Raw genomic sequence first — 15,748 nt, 5'->3', positions numbered from 1 at the left:
CACAATGATTGCAGGTATCCATGGTTAACAGAGGAAAAACAATGATTTCAAGCATCACCCTCCTTTTGTAGCACCCAGTCTGCTATGTAACTCAATCAGCATGACAGAATCTCCAGCCTTGTGTTCAACATTCTCACCTCCGTCATCAAATATATTTTAGTCTATATTAACTCTTATTTTATTTATTTTTCTTTGCTTCTTTCTGCAAAAGAATATAAGCAGTTAGACAAAGTCTACAGCAAAGATAAAATTGCTCATACAGGGGAGTCTTGTAACACTGTGTGTGTCGAGTGTGTATTTAGATTTTACCACTAGGGGGTAATGTTGTGTGTGTGCAGGGAGAAATGATTCAATGCCTTGCAAAAGTATTCACCTCCAAATTCACCTCTGGACTTTGAATGAGCCATTTTAAACCATTTATGTGTTTCTCAAACTAGTTGAATGTTGCTTTAGCAGTATGCCTCAGGTCACTGTCCTGCTGGAAGGTGACCCTCCACTCCAGTCTCAAAATCACAGAATTTGATTAAGAATATCCCTGCATTTCATCCAGTCTTTGTTTCTTTACTACACTGTGAACCATACATTTTACACATAAATAAGAATTATAAATACACATCATGAAAATAATCATAACTCGCTGCGCTCACCAAGGAATGCAAACATACAGCATGACAATCAATTCCTCTGTTATTTTACAAGTGGCCAAGACCATCTTCACCAATACACATGCAGCTCAAATAGGGCGACAAACTAATCCAGTGAACAACAGAACATGGCACAGCACACTTAACAATCAACATCTGCTGGCCACATTAATCAAACTCCTACATCTTTCCATATGTTTGTATGAGTGTATATGTCATAGCTATTCACTTTCAAGTAGCAGGACTAGCTTCTGTATTGGTCTTTCTATAATTGAGGGTTTAAATGAGGGTAAAATGGAGGGTTCTTCCATTAACACTGAGTAATAGCTTTTTTCTGTCCACTCTTACATAAAGCCCAACTCTTTTGAGGGTAAAGCTTATTGTGAATTTGTATGAAAAGTCTGAAATATTTCCTAAACGGCCCCTCAACCATTGGGTGTTCTCTAACCTCTCTAGATGAACTGCACAGCTCTTGCTACCTCAAGAGGGCAGAAAACATCATAAAGGACCTCTCACATCCCGATCAGGACCTGTCCCAACGGCTACAATCAGGCAAAAGATAGAGGAGTATTAAAAGCAGGACAAACATACTAAACAACAGCTTCTATCCTGTTGCTGTCCAAACCGATGTACAGATGACGCAATATCTCATCTCCTCCACACAGCACTCACCCACCTGGACACTCGGAAGGGAAATTATGTTAAAATGCTTTTCATTGAGTACAGTTCAGCATTTAACATGATAATCCCTTCCACACTCACCACCAAGCTGGAGCACCTGGGACTCAGCTCATCTCTCTGTCAGTGGATCTCCAACTTCCTAACCGGGAGACCACAGGCAGTAAGGATGGGTAGACATGTTTCAGCCACCATCACCCTCAGCTCTGGAGCCCCCTGCTGTACTCCCTGTACACATATGAATGTACAGCCACTACTAACTCCACCACCATCATCAAGTTTGCTGATGACACTGTCGTGGTGGGTCTGACAACGACGAGACGGCCTACCTGGAAGAGGTTGGAAATCTGGTGAACTGGTGCCAGAGGAACAATCTCCACCTGAACGTCAGCAAGACAAAGGAATTAATAGTGGACTTCAGTACCAAGCAGGAGAGGACCTACCAGACCCCTGTCATAAACAGGAGCCCAGTGGGGAGAGTGGACAGCTTCTGTTACCTCGGTGTTTACATCACGCAGGACCTGTCATGGTCCTGTCACATCAACACCGTGGTGAAAAAGGCCTGGCAGCATCTCTACCACTTTAGACTGCCCTCCAAGGTGCTTAGGAGCTTCTACTCCTGCACCATAGAAAGCATCCTGACGGGAAACATCTCAACCTGGTTCAGGAACAGCACCATCCAGGACAGGCGAGACGCATCATCTGTACCAAGCTCCCTGACCTTCAATCCATCTACAGCAAGTGGTGCTGGACAAGGACCAGGAAGCTAGTGAAGGACCTCACCCACCCCAACAATGGACTATTCTCTCTGCTGCGATCAGGGAAGCACTTCCACTCGCTGTCCAACACTGAGAGAATGAGGAGGAGCTTCTTCCCGCAGGCTATACAAGCTCTCAACAACCACATCACTTCATAGGACAGAACTCTAATACACTCCAGCACTTTCAATCACTTCGGGACTCAATCTCCCCAGAACCCCAGAATTTATTTTTTTTTCTCTTGCACAAATTTTTTACTTCTCCTTTCACTTTACTAATTTGCACACCTTCACCCTAACTGTTACACATTTTATGTTAAAAACATCAAAGTGTAATAATTGGTTATGTTTGGCATAACAACGAATCAATTACATCGATAAAAATCAATTACTAAAAGAGTTGGCAACGAATTTCCTAATCGATTCGTTATGTTGCGAGACGCAGAGACGTTTGATTATAAAAAAAAAAAAAAACTTTGAGCGCGGAGTGGAGTGAACACACTCGGTCTCTCTCGCGCACAGATGCTAGCAGAGTTTGGCGCCTCATAGACAGCGCGGAGCAAAAAAAAATAAAAAGAAACAAGCGGAGGTAGAGGACAGATACATGGCGGAGGCAGAGAAATCTGCGCGAAAATATGCAAAAGCGACATGGCACGGCACGGGAGTACCACGGCAATGATCCAGCACCTGAAACGCGTGTTTGATGAGGAGGGAGGGAGTTCAGCAGCAGGGGAAGTCGCTACAGAATCCTACTTTCGTTCCGTTTTGAAGTGAGGAATGTAATGTCCCTGGTGCTGGTGTTTAACTCACCACAGAGGAGAACTAGACAGGGACTTACAGCGCCATCTACAGGTGTGGAGGGGGGATGAAACAGCGTTCGGACTGTTCTCTGCGTCTCCGCGTAGATGACGGAGGGTGGTAGTAGCCTAGTGGGTAACACACTCACCTATTGTGTCCCTGAGCAAGACACTTAACCCTAAGTTGCTCCAGGGGGACTGTCCCTGTAACTACCGATTGTCGCTCTGGATAAGGGCGTCTGATAAATGCTGTAAATGTAAATGTTTACCCGTCATCCAGCTTGACAAGCATGACAATTTTGTTTGTTTTAAGCAAATAATCACTTAATTTTTAGTTTTTTTCAGAAAAGAAGACATAATTTCTTATGCTATTTCATGTGTCTAGTAAATGTATCTTGATTTAAGATTTTTTTTTGAGATTTGAACTGCAATCAGGACAAAACTACTAAGTTAGAAAAGCATTTTTTGCAGTGTGTGTGTGTCGGTGTGAGAGTTTGTGAGGGTGTGCGTCTGCGAGTGTGTGCATCTGCAGTGTAGTGTAGAGAACAAGTTCTGACATCCAAACAAATCCTGTTAAATTTTCTGATTTGTATTGTTCTTTATTTTTTTTAGAAATTATCGTTCTGGCAGCTCAGGTGGCACTTTATTAAAAAAAAGTCTATACTTGGCAGATGTAAATATGTATGTTTTTTGTGTTAGTCCATTTTTATTTTATTTTATTATTATTATTATTAATATTAATATAACAGCTCATGGAGCAACATGTTTGTGCACTTTATAAAGATTTGGTTCTGTTTTTGAATAAAGGGTTGGAAATGAATGCTTTTCTTGTTTTTTGTTTTTATCCGATTCTACGATTAATCAAAAAATAATCGACAGATCAATCGATTATTAAAATAATCATTAGTTGCAGCTCTAGTTTGCAATATTTGAATATTGGTAATCATTGTAGACTTGCAATATTTGCAATCCTGTGGTCTATAGCAGTCGCTAAAGCATTTCACTGCATATCATACCGTGCATGACTGTATGTGACAAATAAAATTAGAATTTGATTTGAATTTGTTGCCATCAGGGCACTTAATGACATTAATTCATCGTTCCACCTCCAACTCAATTTCTTTTTAATGTACAATTAGGCTTGTTCAGGTGTAATAAGGTTTCTACACACCCTTTAATTTAAAATTTGTATCATATTTTGTATTATATTAGAACATTAACATTTAAAGCATTTATCAGAGGTCCTTATCCAGATTGACTTACAATCAGTAGTGCAGACACTCAGGTTTAAGTGAATGTCTCCACTAGTACTTACATTGCTGAAAATTAATAGGTCGATTAACGCCTTCACTACTGTAAGATTACAGAAGAAGCATCATCTCTGGACAACAAATAAAGCTTTTTCTATATAAATGTTGAGTAACTTAAGTTAAAATTGATTTGAGTTGAAGAAGCAACATTAAACTGTAATTAACACAGTTTAAATCATGTTTGAGCTGTTTGGATTTGAAGAGGATGAAGGTGCTTGTTGATCTTACCTTGATCTCCAGTCTGATAGAATTCAGTCATGATCATTTTCAGATTCTCCTTGAATTTCCATGTAAAATCTCTGAAGCTCTTTGTCTGATCCTCCACATACTTCTCTCCCAGCTCCTTCACCCAGTCCTGCCGGATCTCAAACTGGTTGTTCTTACTGTCGAAGTATCCAGTCACTTCATCATCTAAGAAATTTACACCAACAAATTCAGGAAGATCCTTTATTCCTGTAGATGCTGTGTACAATCCTGTCCAGGAATGAATCACTGTTGGGGAAGAAACAGGAAATTTAGTACAGCAGCAAATTAATGAAAATGTAGAAAAATAAATGTGTATTAATGCAAGATATTTTCATACTTTTGATTCCTTCATAATATATATATATATATAATAATATATATATGACAAAACTTCATATGACATTTGGCACTTTAATGTAAGAAGCACTCTTCACATATGTTTGATTATGTTGTGGATGTAAATGTGACATTTATAAATGTTTAAATAAACAAATTTAAATAAACAATGTCTGATTATGACATCTGCTACCAGAAAGAGAAAGTGAAGTTTTTGTCATTGCGAAACACTGCAGCACAGCACACTATGACACAACAAAATGTGTCCTCTGCTTTTAACCATCTCCCTTGGTGAGCAGTGGGCAGCCATGACAGGCGCCCAGGGAGCAGTGTGTATGGATGGTGCTTTACTCAGTGGCACATCGGTGGTTCGGGATTCAAACTGAAAATCTTCTGATTACGGTATGTTTCCCCCTAGGCCAACCACTGCGAGGAAGACCTAATAAGTACAGGTTCCTGAAATAAAAAATAAAGAATCTCCCCACAACCACTGTACTCAACCAAATGGAAAAATAATTACTGACTATTTTATTTACTGTACAATAAATATAATATTGAGATGTAGATATCTATATACACACTTGGATAATTACCATCATTAATGAAATTCCAGTTATGATCTACATTATGTACTTCTAAGATAGTTAAAAGAATAAATTTATTTTTTAAAATGTCTGATACCTGATGTAGGATGTGCCTAGGGGTGTCAATACTGCAGTCAAACTCATAGCAAGTGAAAATATTAATGGTCACACATGAAATCTGCAGAACATGTCGAATACAAATCGAAGGTCATGGAAATAGCTTTTAAACTTCAGACAAGGGTGTATATTTTTAGGGGTAAGTATATTTTTTACTTACTTATGTTTCTGTTTATAATGTTGTTAAAGTCCAAACTACGGCATGTGATCCATTTTAATTGGCCTGCAGCTAATTTAAAAACATAATGAAATATGGCCCACACGTAAAATTAGTTGTCAATTGTATTGTACTTCTTATTTTGCACAAAAGGTGGAACTTGGCCCCTGATCAATTTATATTGAACAAGTGTAACCAAAGAAAGATTTTGCTAAGAGAGAGCAAAAATGGCAGAACCAAAGAAACACAAAATAGCAAGCGAGTGCGGAATAGTTATGACACGATGGGGGATAATAACGCGAAGTGCATGATATGTGTAGGTTAACATGTGGCCTTTGAGCCCAAGATAAAATGTGATTCACATAAGGCAAATGAGTGAATTTCTCAAAAATGTCTATGGCGTTCACAAGTGTCAAAGTGCACGATGTACATGGATTTACACTTGTAGTTCGACCCCCAAACTGAAAGGCACGATATTCATTCATATTTAATCATTCGCCGTCTTTCCATTTGGGACTTTTATTTTGAAACGTAGCATACAGTAAAAGGTGCGTCGAGTGAAAGTGTATTATTTCGCATTTTCAAAATGTTTCTGGCTGCAGCAATTGTAAAACCCCGCGTAGATCTGTGGATGTCTGTCGAAATGCTAAATTAACTGGTTAAGTTAAGTTAAGCAGACAGTGGCGGAGCGGAAAATTTGCAGGCCCGGATGCATGAAAAACGCAATAGACACACCAGTTAGTACTTACTTATCTAATTTCTTCTTAAAGCACTGGTATTTAACTTGATGGATCAGACAACAAATCACCCGAAAACATCGAGGAGGATCGACTCCGCCTTTTTACCACTCCCATAAAACTTCCGCTGCCACAATTCTATCCCAGTCAGTCTAGTTTGTTCTTTATTTTTCTTCATAATGATCCCAATTTTGCTTTCTTTAGCCTGGATTTTGTCATTTATCACATAACACTTGCGCATGACAGTTTAAGTATGTGTATATGTAATTCCACACATATTGTTGAGCCATACATAAAAACACAAACCTCCCCGTGCCAGATCGATTTTCAGGACCAGAACTGTAAAGCAGAGAAAGATGGTCATTTTCAGAGAGTCATCTTGTTCGTAAAGGCCGACGTACGCAATGCAATTTTAGGTCTATTTCCACAACCCGTACTTTCCGGATATGTTCCGCGAATGCGCAACGGTTATGTTCTGTCCTGAGTACGCATGCGCAAGTGGTACGGAATACAGCAGCCATGTTGGGACGGTCCAAGCTCATTCACCTGGGCTTCTTGGACAGTTAGTACTATAGATATATGAAGTTGAGATTTATTGTTATTTCAGCTACATACATGTTAGACAGTACATAGTGAAACGAAACTACGTTTCTCCGGAACCTGGTGCTACATGTAACATTTGAGCAAAGTTACATACTGGTATAAAGTGCACGTGTGCGACAAACCAGCTACATGAAGTGCAAACATGGAACACAGGCAGCGCAAGTCAAGCAGTGCAAGAATAACAATATAGACAGCGCTAGTGAAACGGATCATGAAGGTGCAGAGGGCAAATACTGCTGTATTAGAAATGTAAAAGAGATATGTTCTGCACATATGAGGTAGTGTGTCTTTACCAGATGTCGCATTCAGTCTCTCACGCATTCAGTCTCTCATGCCATCAATTCCGCCGTCATATATGGACGGGGTTCCAAGCTCATTCAACCACGCTTCTCTGACGGTACTCTGGAGTTTTGCGTCGCGTACGGCTGTAATAACATGCAAACGTATTGTAGCGAGCTACTGTACCCTCACAAACCGAGCAGAGGCAGTGACTTTTAGTGGATCTATATGAATTGAACCAATAAAAGCTTCTGTTATGGCAGCAGCTCACGCCGCCGAGTCAGACTCCTACTAGACCCTCCTTTTTATCACCCTCAACATTAACCCTTGCAACATACAGCAGAAAACTACTTTATACAGCTTGTCACAGTACTGTGTTGTGTACAGTTCATTGTCTATAGTTCTCTACAAACCCATACAAATGCCAGTTGCTTTGGATAAAGACGTATATATAAATGTATGAGTGGTAAAGGCTACAGGGCTTATCACAAACACTTTCAAATTCTTTTTTGTGGTGTTTGCATGTGCATTACTTTGCATGTAGAAGGAGTCAGAGTCAAAAAAACGCTTCTCTATCAATTAATTCATGGCTTGGTCGTATATACGAGTCTGACATTTGAAACGAACCAAGACAATAAAATGGTAAAATGGTAAAATGGTTTATGGTCCTTTATTTCTGTATTCCACCTTGGTCCTAATACCTTTAAAAGCAGCGCTAGCCCATCCCAAGGTGGCGGCTCTGTTGACGCATTCGCGACCTTAGACGCTCCATTCAACGTGACATCCAGTCTATATGTCTATGACTACTATGATTAGTACCAGCGAAGATGCCAAATAACAAGCAAACCAAAAAATTAATGATCAATGCATAGCATTTCATAAGTAACATTTCATTTTTACTTTTTGTTTGTTATGAAATTGTGTGTTCAACAAATAAAGTTATACAGACACTAGGGGTGTTGAAATTAATCGTATAATCGATACATTATGATGCAGTCATGGACAATTTTGCATCGATGCAGTGCAGAACATAATCAATTACATCATAATGACGTTGCTTGGTGATTTTCTGAAGTGAAAGTGAAGTGATTGTCATTGTGATACAGAGCACAACACAGAGTGACACGGTGAAATGAGTCCTCTGCTATTAACCATCACCCTTAGCGAGCAGTGGGCAGCAATGACAGGCACCCAGGGAGCAGTGTGTGGGAACGGTGCTTCACTTCACTTTCACTTCACTTTAGATAAAAGCATAATTTAAATGTAGAGAGTTGTAATTAAACAGCCACCACCTGCATCTGACCTTGACCCACCATGACAATAATGACACATGCGCACGAATGCTGTTCATAGACTTCAGTTCAGCATTCAACACCATTATTCCTCAACACCTGGTCGTGAATCTGAACCTGCTGAGCCTGAGCACCTCCCTCTGCAACAGGATCTTGGACTTCCTAACTGAGAGACCTCAGTCTGTCCGGATCGGGAACAGCATCTCCAGCACCACCACACTGAGCACTGGAGCTCCTCAGGGATATGTACTTAATCCAATGCTGTTCACCCTGCTGACCCACGACTGTGCAGCGATGCACAGCTCTAACCACATCATCAAGTTTGCAGATGACCCTCGTGGTCGGTCTCATAAGCAAGAACGATGAGTCAGCGTACAGAGAGTCGGTGCAACAGCCGGACTGGTGTAAGGTTGACAATCTGTTTCTGAACATGGACAGAGATGATTATTGATTTGAGAAGAGAATGGAGGCACCACTCTCCACTGAACATCAACAGATCTGGTGTGGAGATAGTCAAGAATACAAAGTTCCTTAGTGTTCATCTATAAGAGAACCTCTCCCGTAATCAGGAGGTTGCCGGTTCGAATCCAGAGCTACTGAGGTGCCACTGAGCAAAGCACCGTACCCACACACCGCTCCCTGAGTGCCTATCATGGCTGCCCACTGCTCACTCAGGGTGATGGTTAAAAGCAGAGGACACATTTCGTTGTGTGCACCATGTGCTGTGCAGCAGTGTTTCACTTTCATCACCAGCTCAACAGCTAAGAAAGCCCATCTCCCACTACCTTATATAGAGGGACTATTGAGAGCATTCTGAGCAGCTGCATCACTGTCTGGTTTGGGAACTGGACCTTATCAGACCACAAGATTCAACAGCGTATAGTCAGGACAGCTGAGAAGATCAAAACAGACTTTTACCAAACATGCTGCATCCGGAAAGCCACCAGAATTGTGAAGGACTCTACACACCTCTCACATGCACTCTTCAACCTCCTGTTATCTGGAAAAAGGTACCAATGCATTCGGGCCCTCACTGTCAGACTCGGCAACAGCTTCAACCCACAGGAAGTCAGAAAACTGAACTCTCAGGGACTTACAACTCTGGACTGAGATATAGACACTACCTCTGTTATATTGAGTAATGTTATCTATTAATGCACCGCTCCATTTTGCACAGCAGAATTTGCACTATTTTACTTTGCACTTTATGTAGCCCAGTTTGTCTGTCACACAGGCACTTTATATCAATATGCAACTTTGTTTAATTGTTCCAGGTTCCAGAAAAACTTTTCATTTCACAACGTACTGTCTAACATGTATATTTAGTCATAACATATATTTGTGAATCTTGTTACATTTGTTGTTGAATCAAGAAATATATTTGTGAATGGTGTCATATTTATTCATAATTTTGAAACGTACATAGTATTAAATCCAACGTTTAGTGTTTATATCCATGCACAGAATAAAAAAAAAAAAAAAACTAATTTGAGAAGCGATTTGGTTCATTACAAATGTAATCACTAGATGCTTGCCAATAATGCAAGAACGAAACATGCATCTTCTCACATCTAGCGTATTCATTTGAAAAAGTATAAAATTATCATTACATTTATTAGCTTCTTTTTTGCGTATCCACAAGTTAAGAAAGATGTGGACATCACTAAATGATCTTACACTCATGTGTTATGTATTATGAATCAGTCGGTGAAATTGTAGCACTGCATAATTTTATCTTGACACAGGGAAAAATCCAAGTAAACCAAAATGAGTCCTTCAAATCACGCAAGAACTTTCTCTCTGCTGGTTGGTCAGATGTGTCACCGTGGGAACAATGAAAGTAAATACAGAAAGCAGATCTGCTGTTGTGGACTGTGTATGCGTAAAACTAGTGGGACATGATGCAATTAAATTTCCGATTTTAATTTATATTACATGCATTTACCACATTAGGCAAAAGCGCATAATAGGGGTGTGTATTGGCAAGGATCTCACGATATGATACTGTAAGATTGGGCATCGCAGGACCATGCTTTTGTTTTGCATAATGACCGTCTACAAGGATAAATGTGACATTCCTGTGCAAATTGTTGTGCATGAAGATTCAACACCTCTGTTTTACATGTCTTTTTGTCGGACGGCCTTTTGCCGAGCCAAACGTGTGAAGTGTTGGCCGTCGGGACCGCCTACCCTCTTTGTCTTGCGCAGACGGGAGGCCCCCGAGCCGAACGTGTGAAGTGTCGGCCGTCAGGACCACCCACTCTCTTTGTCTTCCCCAGATGGGAGGCACCGGGGGGCGTGACATCAGAAACAACAGGTTCTGATTGGTCTGTGACAACTTCCTAATAATAATAATAAGTAAAGTGAAGTGATTGTCACATGTGATACACAGCAGCACAGCACACAGTGCACACAGTGAAATTTGTCCTCTGCATTTAACCCATCACCCTGAGTGAGCAGTGGGCAGCCATGACCGGCGCCTGGGGAGCAGTGTGTGGGGACGGTGCTTTGCTCAGTGGCACCTCAGTGGTACCTTGGCGGATCGGGATTCGAACCGGCAACCTTCTGATTACAGGGACGCTTCCTTAACCGCTAGGCCACCACTGCCCCCTGTAGGCCAGGGGTATAAAGGTCTGCTCACATGTGGGGAAGGGACTCTTTTTCTTTTCTTTTCTTTTTTCCCAGCTGTCTTTCCATCGAAACCGGATCTTCTGGTTTTGAGTCTGCTCTATCATCTTATTTCTTCCCATGGCTCTGCCTCTTTCCCTCTCTCTCTCCCCCTTTACTCTTTCTTCTCATTTCTATTTTCTCTGTAACCTTGGTACCTTTTTACATTCAATATTCACATGTAACTACAATAATTATTTACCGGTGTTAATGAATTAGAAACTGTTCATTTTAACCTCTATTGTGCCATGCCTCTTTCTGCCAGGTAACATCAAGTTGCAGTGGTTGAATACAGTGCTTTTGTGTGGAGGGAGAAAGAGTTTTTCTACACACTCTGTTCTCTCACCACACGGTCTTTTTTACAATACGTATCATGATACATACTTTACATATTGTAATATTCTACATATCGCAATATGTACAGAGCTCAGATACAAGATGCTGTGATCAGTCTATCATATTTAGCGATTTCACTCTGCCTGAAATGACAAGCAGTAATTCCAAGTATCCAGCTTTAGAGTGCTATCTTCTCATCTCTGCCAACCTCACTAAAGAAAATCCTTGACAGAACCACATGGTTGTCTACATTTGGATACAAAAATATCGATATTTCATGTCCCTGTATCGATACAATATCATCAATTAAAATGTTGTGATATATTGATTTATTATAACACCCCTAATGCATAACAAGACAACACAGGAGGTGGCAAGCATCAATCATATGGAACTGTGAAATTTTTTTAAAACAACATCAAAATGTACCCATAAATGCCCACTGTTCTCAAATAATGTGATACTATTTGGTCTTGTTTTGGTTTGGTACGAATCACACATTAAAAAGCAGAGTATGCTATTTGATTCGAATTGAGGCTGCTTCTTTTTGTGGGCCTTGGTGCAGCTGTTCTGATGCGCACTTGAGTGCGATTGCTGTGTTCACACCCGGCAAAATGAAGCTGTTGAATTGTGTAGTCAAGTAACAGTCTTGTGCACGCCATGCTCGTTTGATGTCCTGCATAAAGTCCTGTATGAGTGGCCTTTTAGGAAATATTTGAGAATATAACAAGGGCCCTCAGAGTAGAAAATGAGAGACTGCAGCAACAAGAGGTAACCCCTAATGAGGGCTCTGCCCCAGCTCACCATGCTGAGGCTAGGTCGGAGAGACCAGTATATCTCCCAAGAGAAAGAAACTGTTCAAACTTTTCAGGTTCTAGGGCTAGGGGATCAGCCACCGTAGAAGAGTGGATAGAGAGGTTGAAATCTGTATAAGGGGCCGGTACATGTCACCTGTGGATAAAGCCTCCTTTGTGTATGATCATTTGGAGCGTGAAGCTCTCAATGAAATTAGATATGGACCCAGTATTGTGAGAGAGAATCCAAAGGAAATTTTTAAAGCCTTAAAAGTATATGGGCACTCACAATCTTTCAAAACCATTTTTTGGTAGGAAGCAACATGAGGGTGAGTCTTTTCAAGAATATTCCCACGTTTTAATGTCTCAAATTTTACAGGTTACACCATCTGCCGTGCCAAGTCCTAAGGAAATATTACGGGACCAGTTCTGTGAAAATGTGCATGATCGGGCCCTGCGTTGAAAACTCCTGAGGTTGGTCCTCCTTAACGTAGAGCATTGACAAACTGACTATGGTCAAGGGCAAAATAGCCCTCCACAAAATGGTTACCCCCAGGTGAACGTACATGTCAAGTACATGGAATGGTAGTGTTGTGTTAATGGCTGTTGATATGTTTCTGTTTTACATTTCCACTGACTGGCGCTCATTAATGGCTCCGGGACTAATTTAACTTTAATAATGACAGGCTATGTTCCTACAAGGGACTGGTGTTGCATCAGTCTGATTTTCAATGACTCTGATGGACTGGTGAATACGGGGTACTGGCTGTGGGTAGGTCTGTGTTTCTTATAAATAGGGCCCACCTTAAGTCATCAGAGCGCGTTTTTTTGGGGAGAGCAAATGTATTTGCCGGGTTATGAGACGTGACCGATGACAGTGGCCAGAACGGCGGTGACGCGACCAGACACCGGGCCGTGACCAGTGGAGTAGTAGAGGGCGGGGCAGCCAGCGACAACAACGCAAGCTAAGTATCCCTGAAGGGACGTCGAAGTTGTAATTTCCGGTTTGCGCGCGATTGTCTGCGGACCCGAAACATGGTCGGGAAGCCGACCAGTACTGATTGTTTTAGGATCTTTCTCTTATTTTTAAATAGGTATATTTTTATATAGGTATATCTTTACTGAATATTCAGGATTGTTGTGTGAATGGGGGGTTCATGTAACCAGCCTGGTTCGTTTACTACACTGATTTATTTTACCCACCCAACCCTTTAAGACTGAATTCATTGCAGTTCATAATGTGTGTTTGGTGTGATTTCCTATTTTGATTAATTGTGGGTTTGTAGATGTGCTTGAACTTTGTCACGATTTGCGGTGTGTGTATCAGGGAGGGTGGCATCAAAGCGCCAGTATTGGTGATGTGTACCAGCTCCGGGCAGTGTTTTATTCTGATACATCCCCAACAGGTGTTTTATCTGCTTGACCTAAACAATAAATAGTGTTACTGGCTTGAATTGTACTTTGCGTGTTGCCTGTGTCTGGAGTGGAGTGACCTCACGGACACAACATACACAGTAATGCAATTCAAAATAGAACCCTCCAGTGAATTGAGCCACACATTGGAAAAGGGAGGGTAGGCTCAGAAGAGTTTTTAAAGTTTGTTGGAAAGTGCCGAACTGCGAATGTGAGCATGGACTGTATAAATGTACCTTGCCTGTACAAAGGTCAAAGGTAACCACCATGACAGTTTTTTTTCTTTTCACATTTTGCTAACAGAGAAACAAGAGCATTGAACGCCTGTAATTGGTTAGGTCTCACAGCTGCCAATGGCCCTCGAGTATTTTGTACGTTGTACAAGTACGTTGAAATATATGGAATGGTTTTTGAGAAGAAGGTACCCAAGCGGTGGATCCTAATAGTTAAGGATCCCATCGGCAAAGTGTTAGAGCAGAAAACCGCTGTCCCTGGGGTGTTGGGCATGAATGTGATTCGTCATTGTTTTACTGAATTGTACGATGAATACGGATCTGAGCTCTTTCAGTACTGGCCCGGCATGGCAGCAAGCCCTGCGAGCCAGTGAGAAGATGGAAGACGTGGTCAATGCTCCATCCTCGTTTCCTGTCCTTGTTTATATTATGTCCCGCCTCTGCGCTTACTTACCTCATCAGCTCACCGATGTGACAATAATTATTTTACTATGTTCTAGATTTTATCTTGGTTTTAGATTGTTCTATTGGTTATTTATTCCGATATTTTAGGGTTTTTAGTTTAGTTCTTTTAAGAACCTGGCCGAAGCACCAGTAATCCCTAACAGAGGACTATATAAGGAAAGTTGGGTTGCATGTGTTTTATGTGGAAACAACTAACAGATTATTTCGCATGGAATGTTTTTATTTTTATTGTCTTATTGTCTGGTTTTTATACTTTTCTGTCTCAAGTCCAGGTAAATGGAGAGGGTTGTCAGGAAGGGCATCAGTTGTAAAACTTTGCAGATCTTTGTGTGGACAGCCAGACCAGCAACTCCTAACATGAGCAGCTGAAGGGAGATGTTCCCGTTGAATTGCCTGTGAAACCTCAGAGTCTCTATACTATTGTGATTACCTGTGAAGGTTCTCAGTCGTCCAGGTCATGGTTATCGAGGTTAAAAGGGTTATTTCACTGACAACTGGACTTGTTATGGATCCTTGATCCATTTGCTCACTCTGGATAAGTACAGGTTTTGGGGAGTGGGGAGGGATATTCCAATGATTCTCTCAGCAGTCCTGACTATCCTCTGCAGCCTTCTAAAGCCATAACTATCTGGTTTGGCTCAGCTACCAAATCTGACTATAGAAGACTGCAGAGGATTATGATTGACAACGTTTCACCCTTCAATTCCAGTGGCCTTTGTCTTTCAGGTGTAAGTGCTGCTAAACATAAAATTAATAAAATCCCAATAACATACACAATAGAATAACCAAAACTCTATATAATATGAATTAAAACATTTTTGCTCCACGTTTGAATTCATTAAGGTTTATTAGCTCTGGTTGAGCTTGGCTAGACTTGGGTAATTAAACCCAGATTGTTTTCCTGTAGGGCTGAAATGAACTCGAATGATTCGATTACAAAAAAATGTTGGAGGAAAATTCTTTGTCTTGAGGCTTCTTTTAATTCGTCACAAAGTCCATCTATTACCATATCGCTCCCGCAGAGCTATGCTGTGCTGGTATCATTGTTCTACACGGACTGTTTTCAAAGATTTAAAGAGGCGCGATTTATTGGTGGAAGATGAAGATACCGGTGTGCGTAAAAGCATCAAATGTCTGAAGTGTGGGACCATTTTACACTGTGTGGACAACGTAGTGCAGTGTATACACTGTAAACCGGACCTGGTTTACCATAAAAGTACTTTGTCAAAACTACAGCACCTTACAATCTGTAACTACTGATTGTAAGTCGCTCTGGATAAGGGCGTCTGATAAATGTTGTAAA

General features: G+C 40.9%; 1 protein-coding gene across 1 annotated transcript in view; it reads right to left on the bottom strand.

The window, feature by feature from the left end:
* LOC114774261 (major histocompatibility complex class I-related gene protein-like) overlaps positions 1–15,748 on the bottom strand; it is a 36,628-nt gene that overhangs the window by 10,151 nt on the left and 10,729 nt on the right. Inside the window, exon 3 of the mRNA XM_028966202.1 lies at positions 4,415–4,678. Within this exon, the coding sequence (XP_028822035.1) occupies positions 4,415–4,678 (264 nt within the window). The remainder of the gene's footprint in view (positions 1–4,414; positions 4,679–15,748) is intronic.

This window comes from Denticeps clupeoides, unplaced genomic scaffold (assembly GCF_900700375.1).
Source record: "Denticeps clupeoides unplaced genomic scaffold, fDenClu1.1, whole genome shotgun sequence".
Classification (NCBI taxonomy): Eukaryota; Metazoa; Chordata; class Actinopteri; order Clupeiformes; family Denticipitidae; genus Denticeps; species Denticeps clupeoides.
Note: the sequence above shows the minus strand (reverse complement) of the source record. Positions and strands in the feature narration are given on the sequence as shown.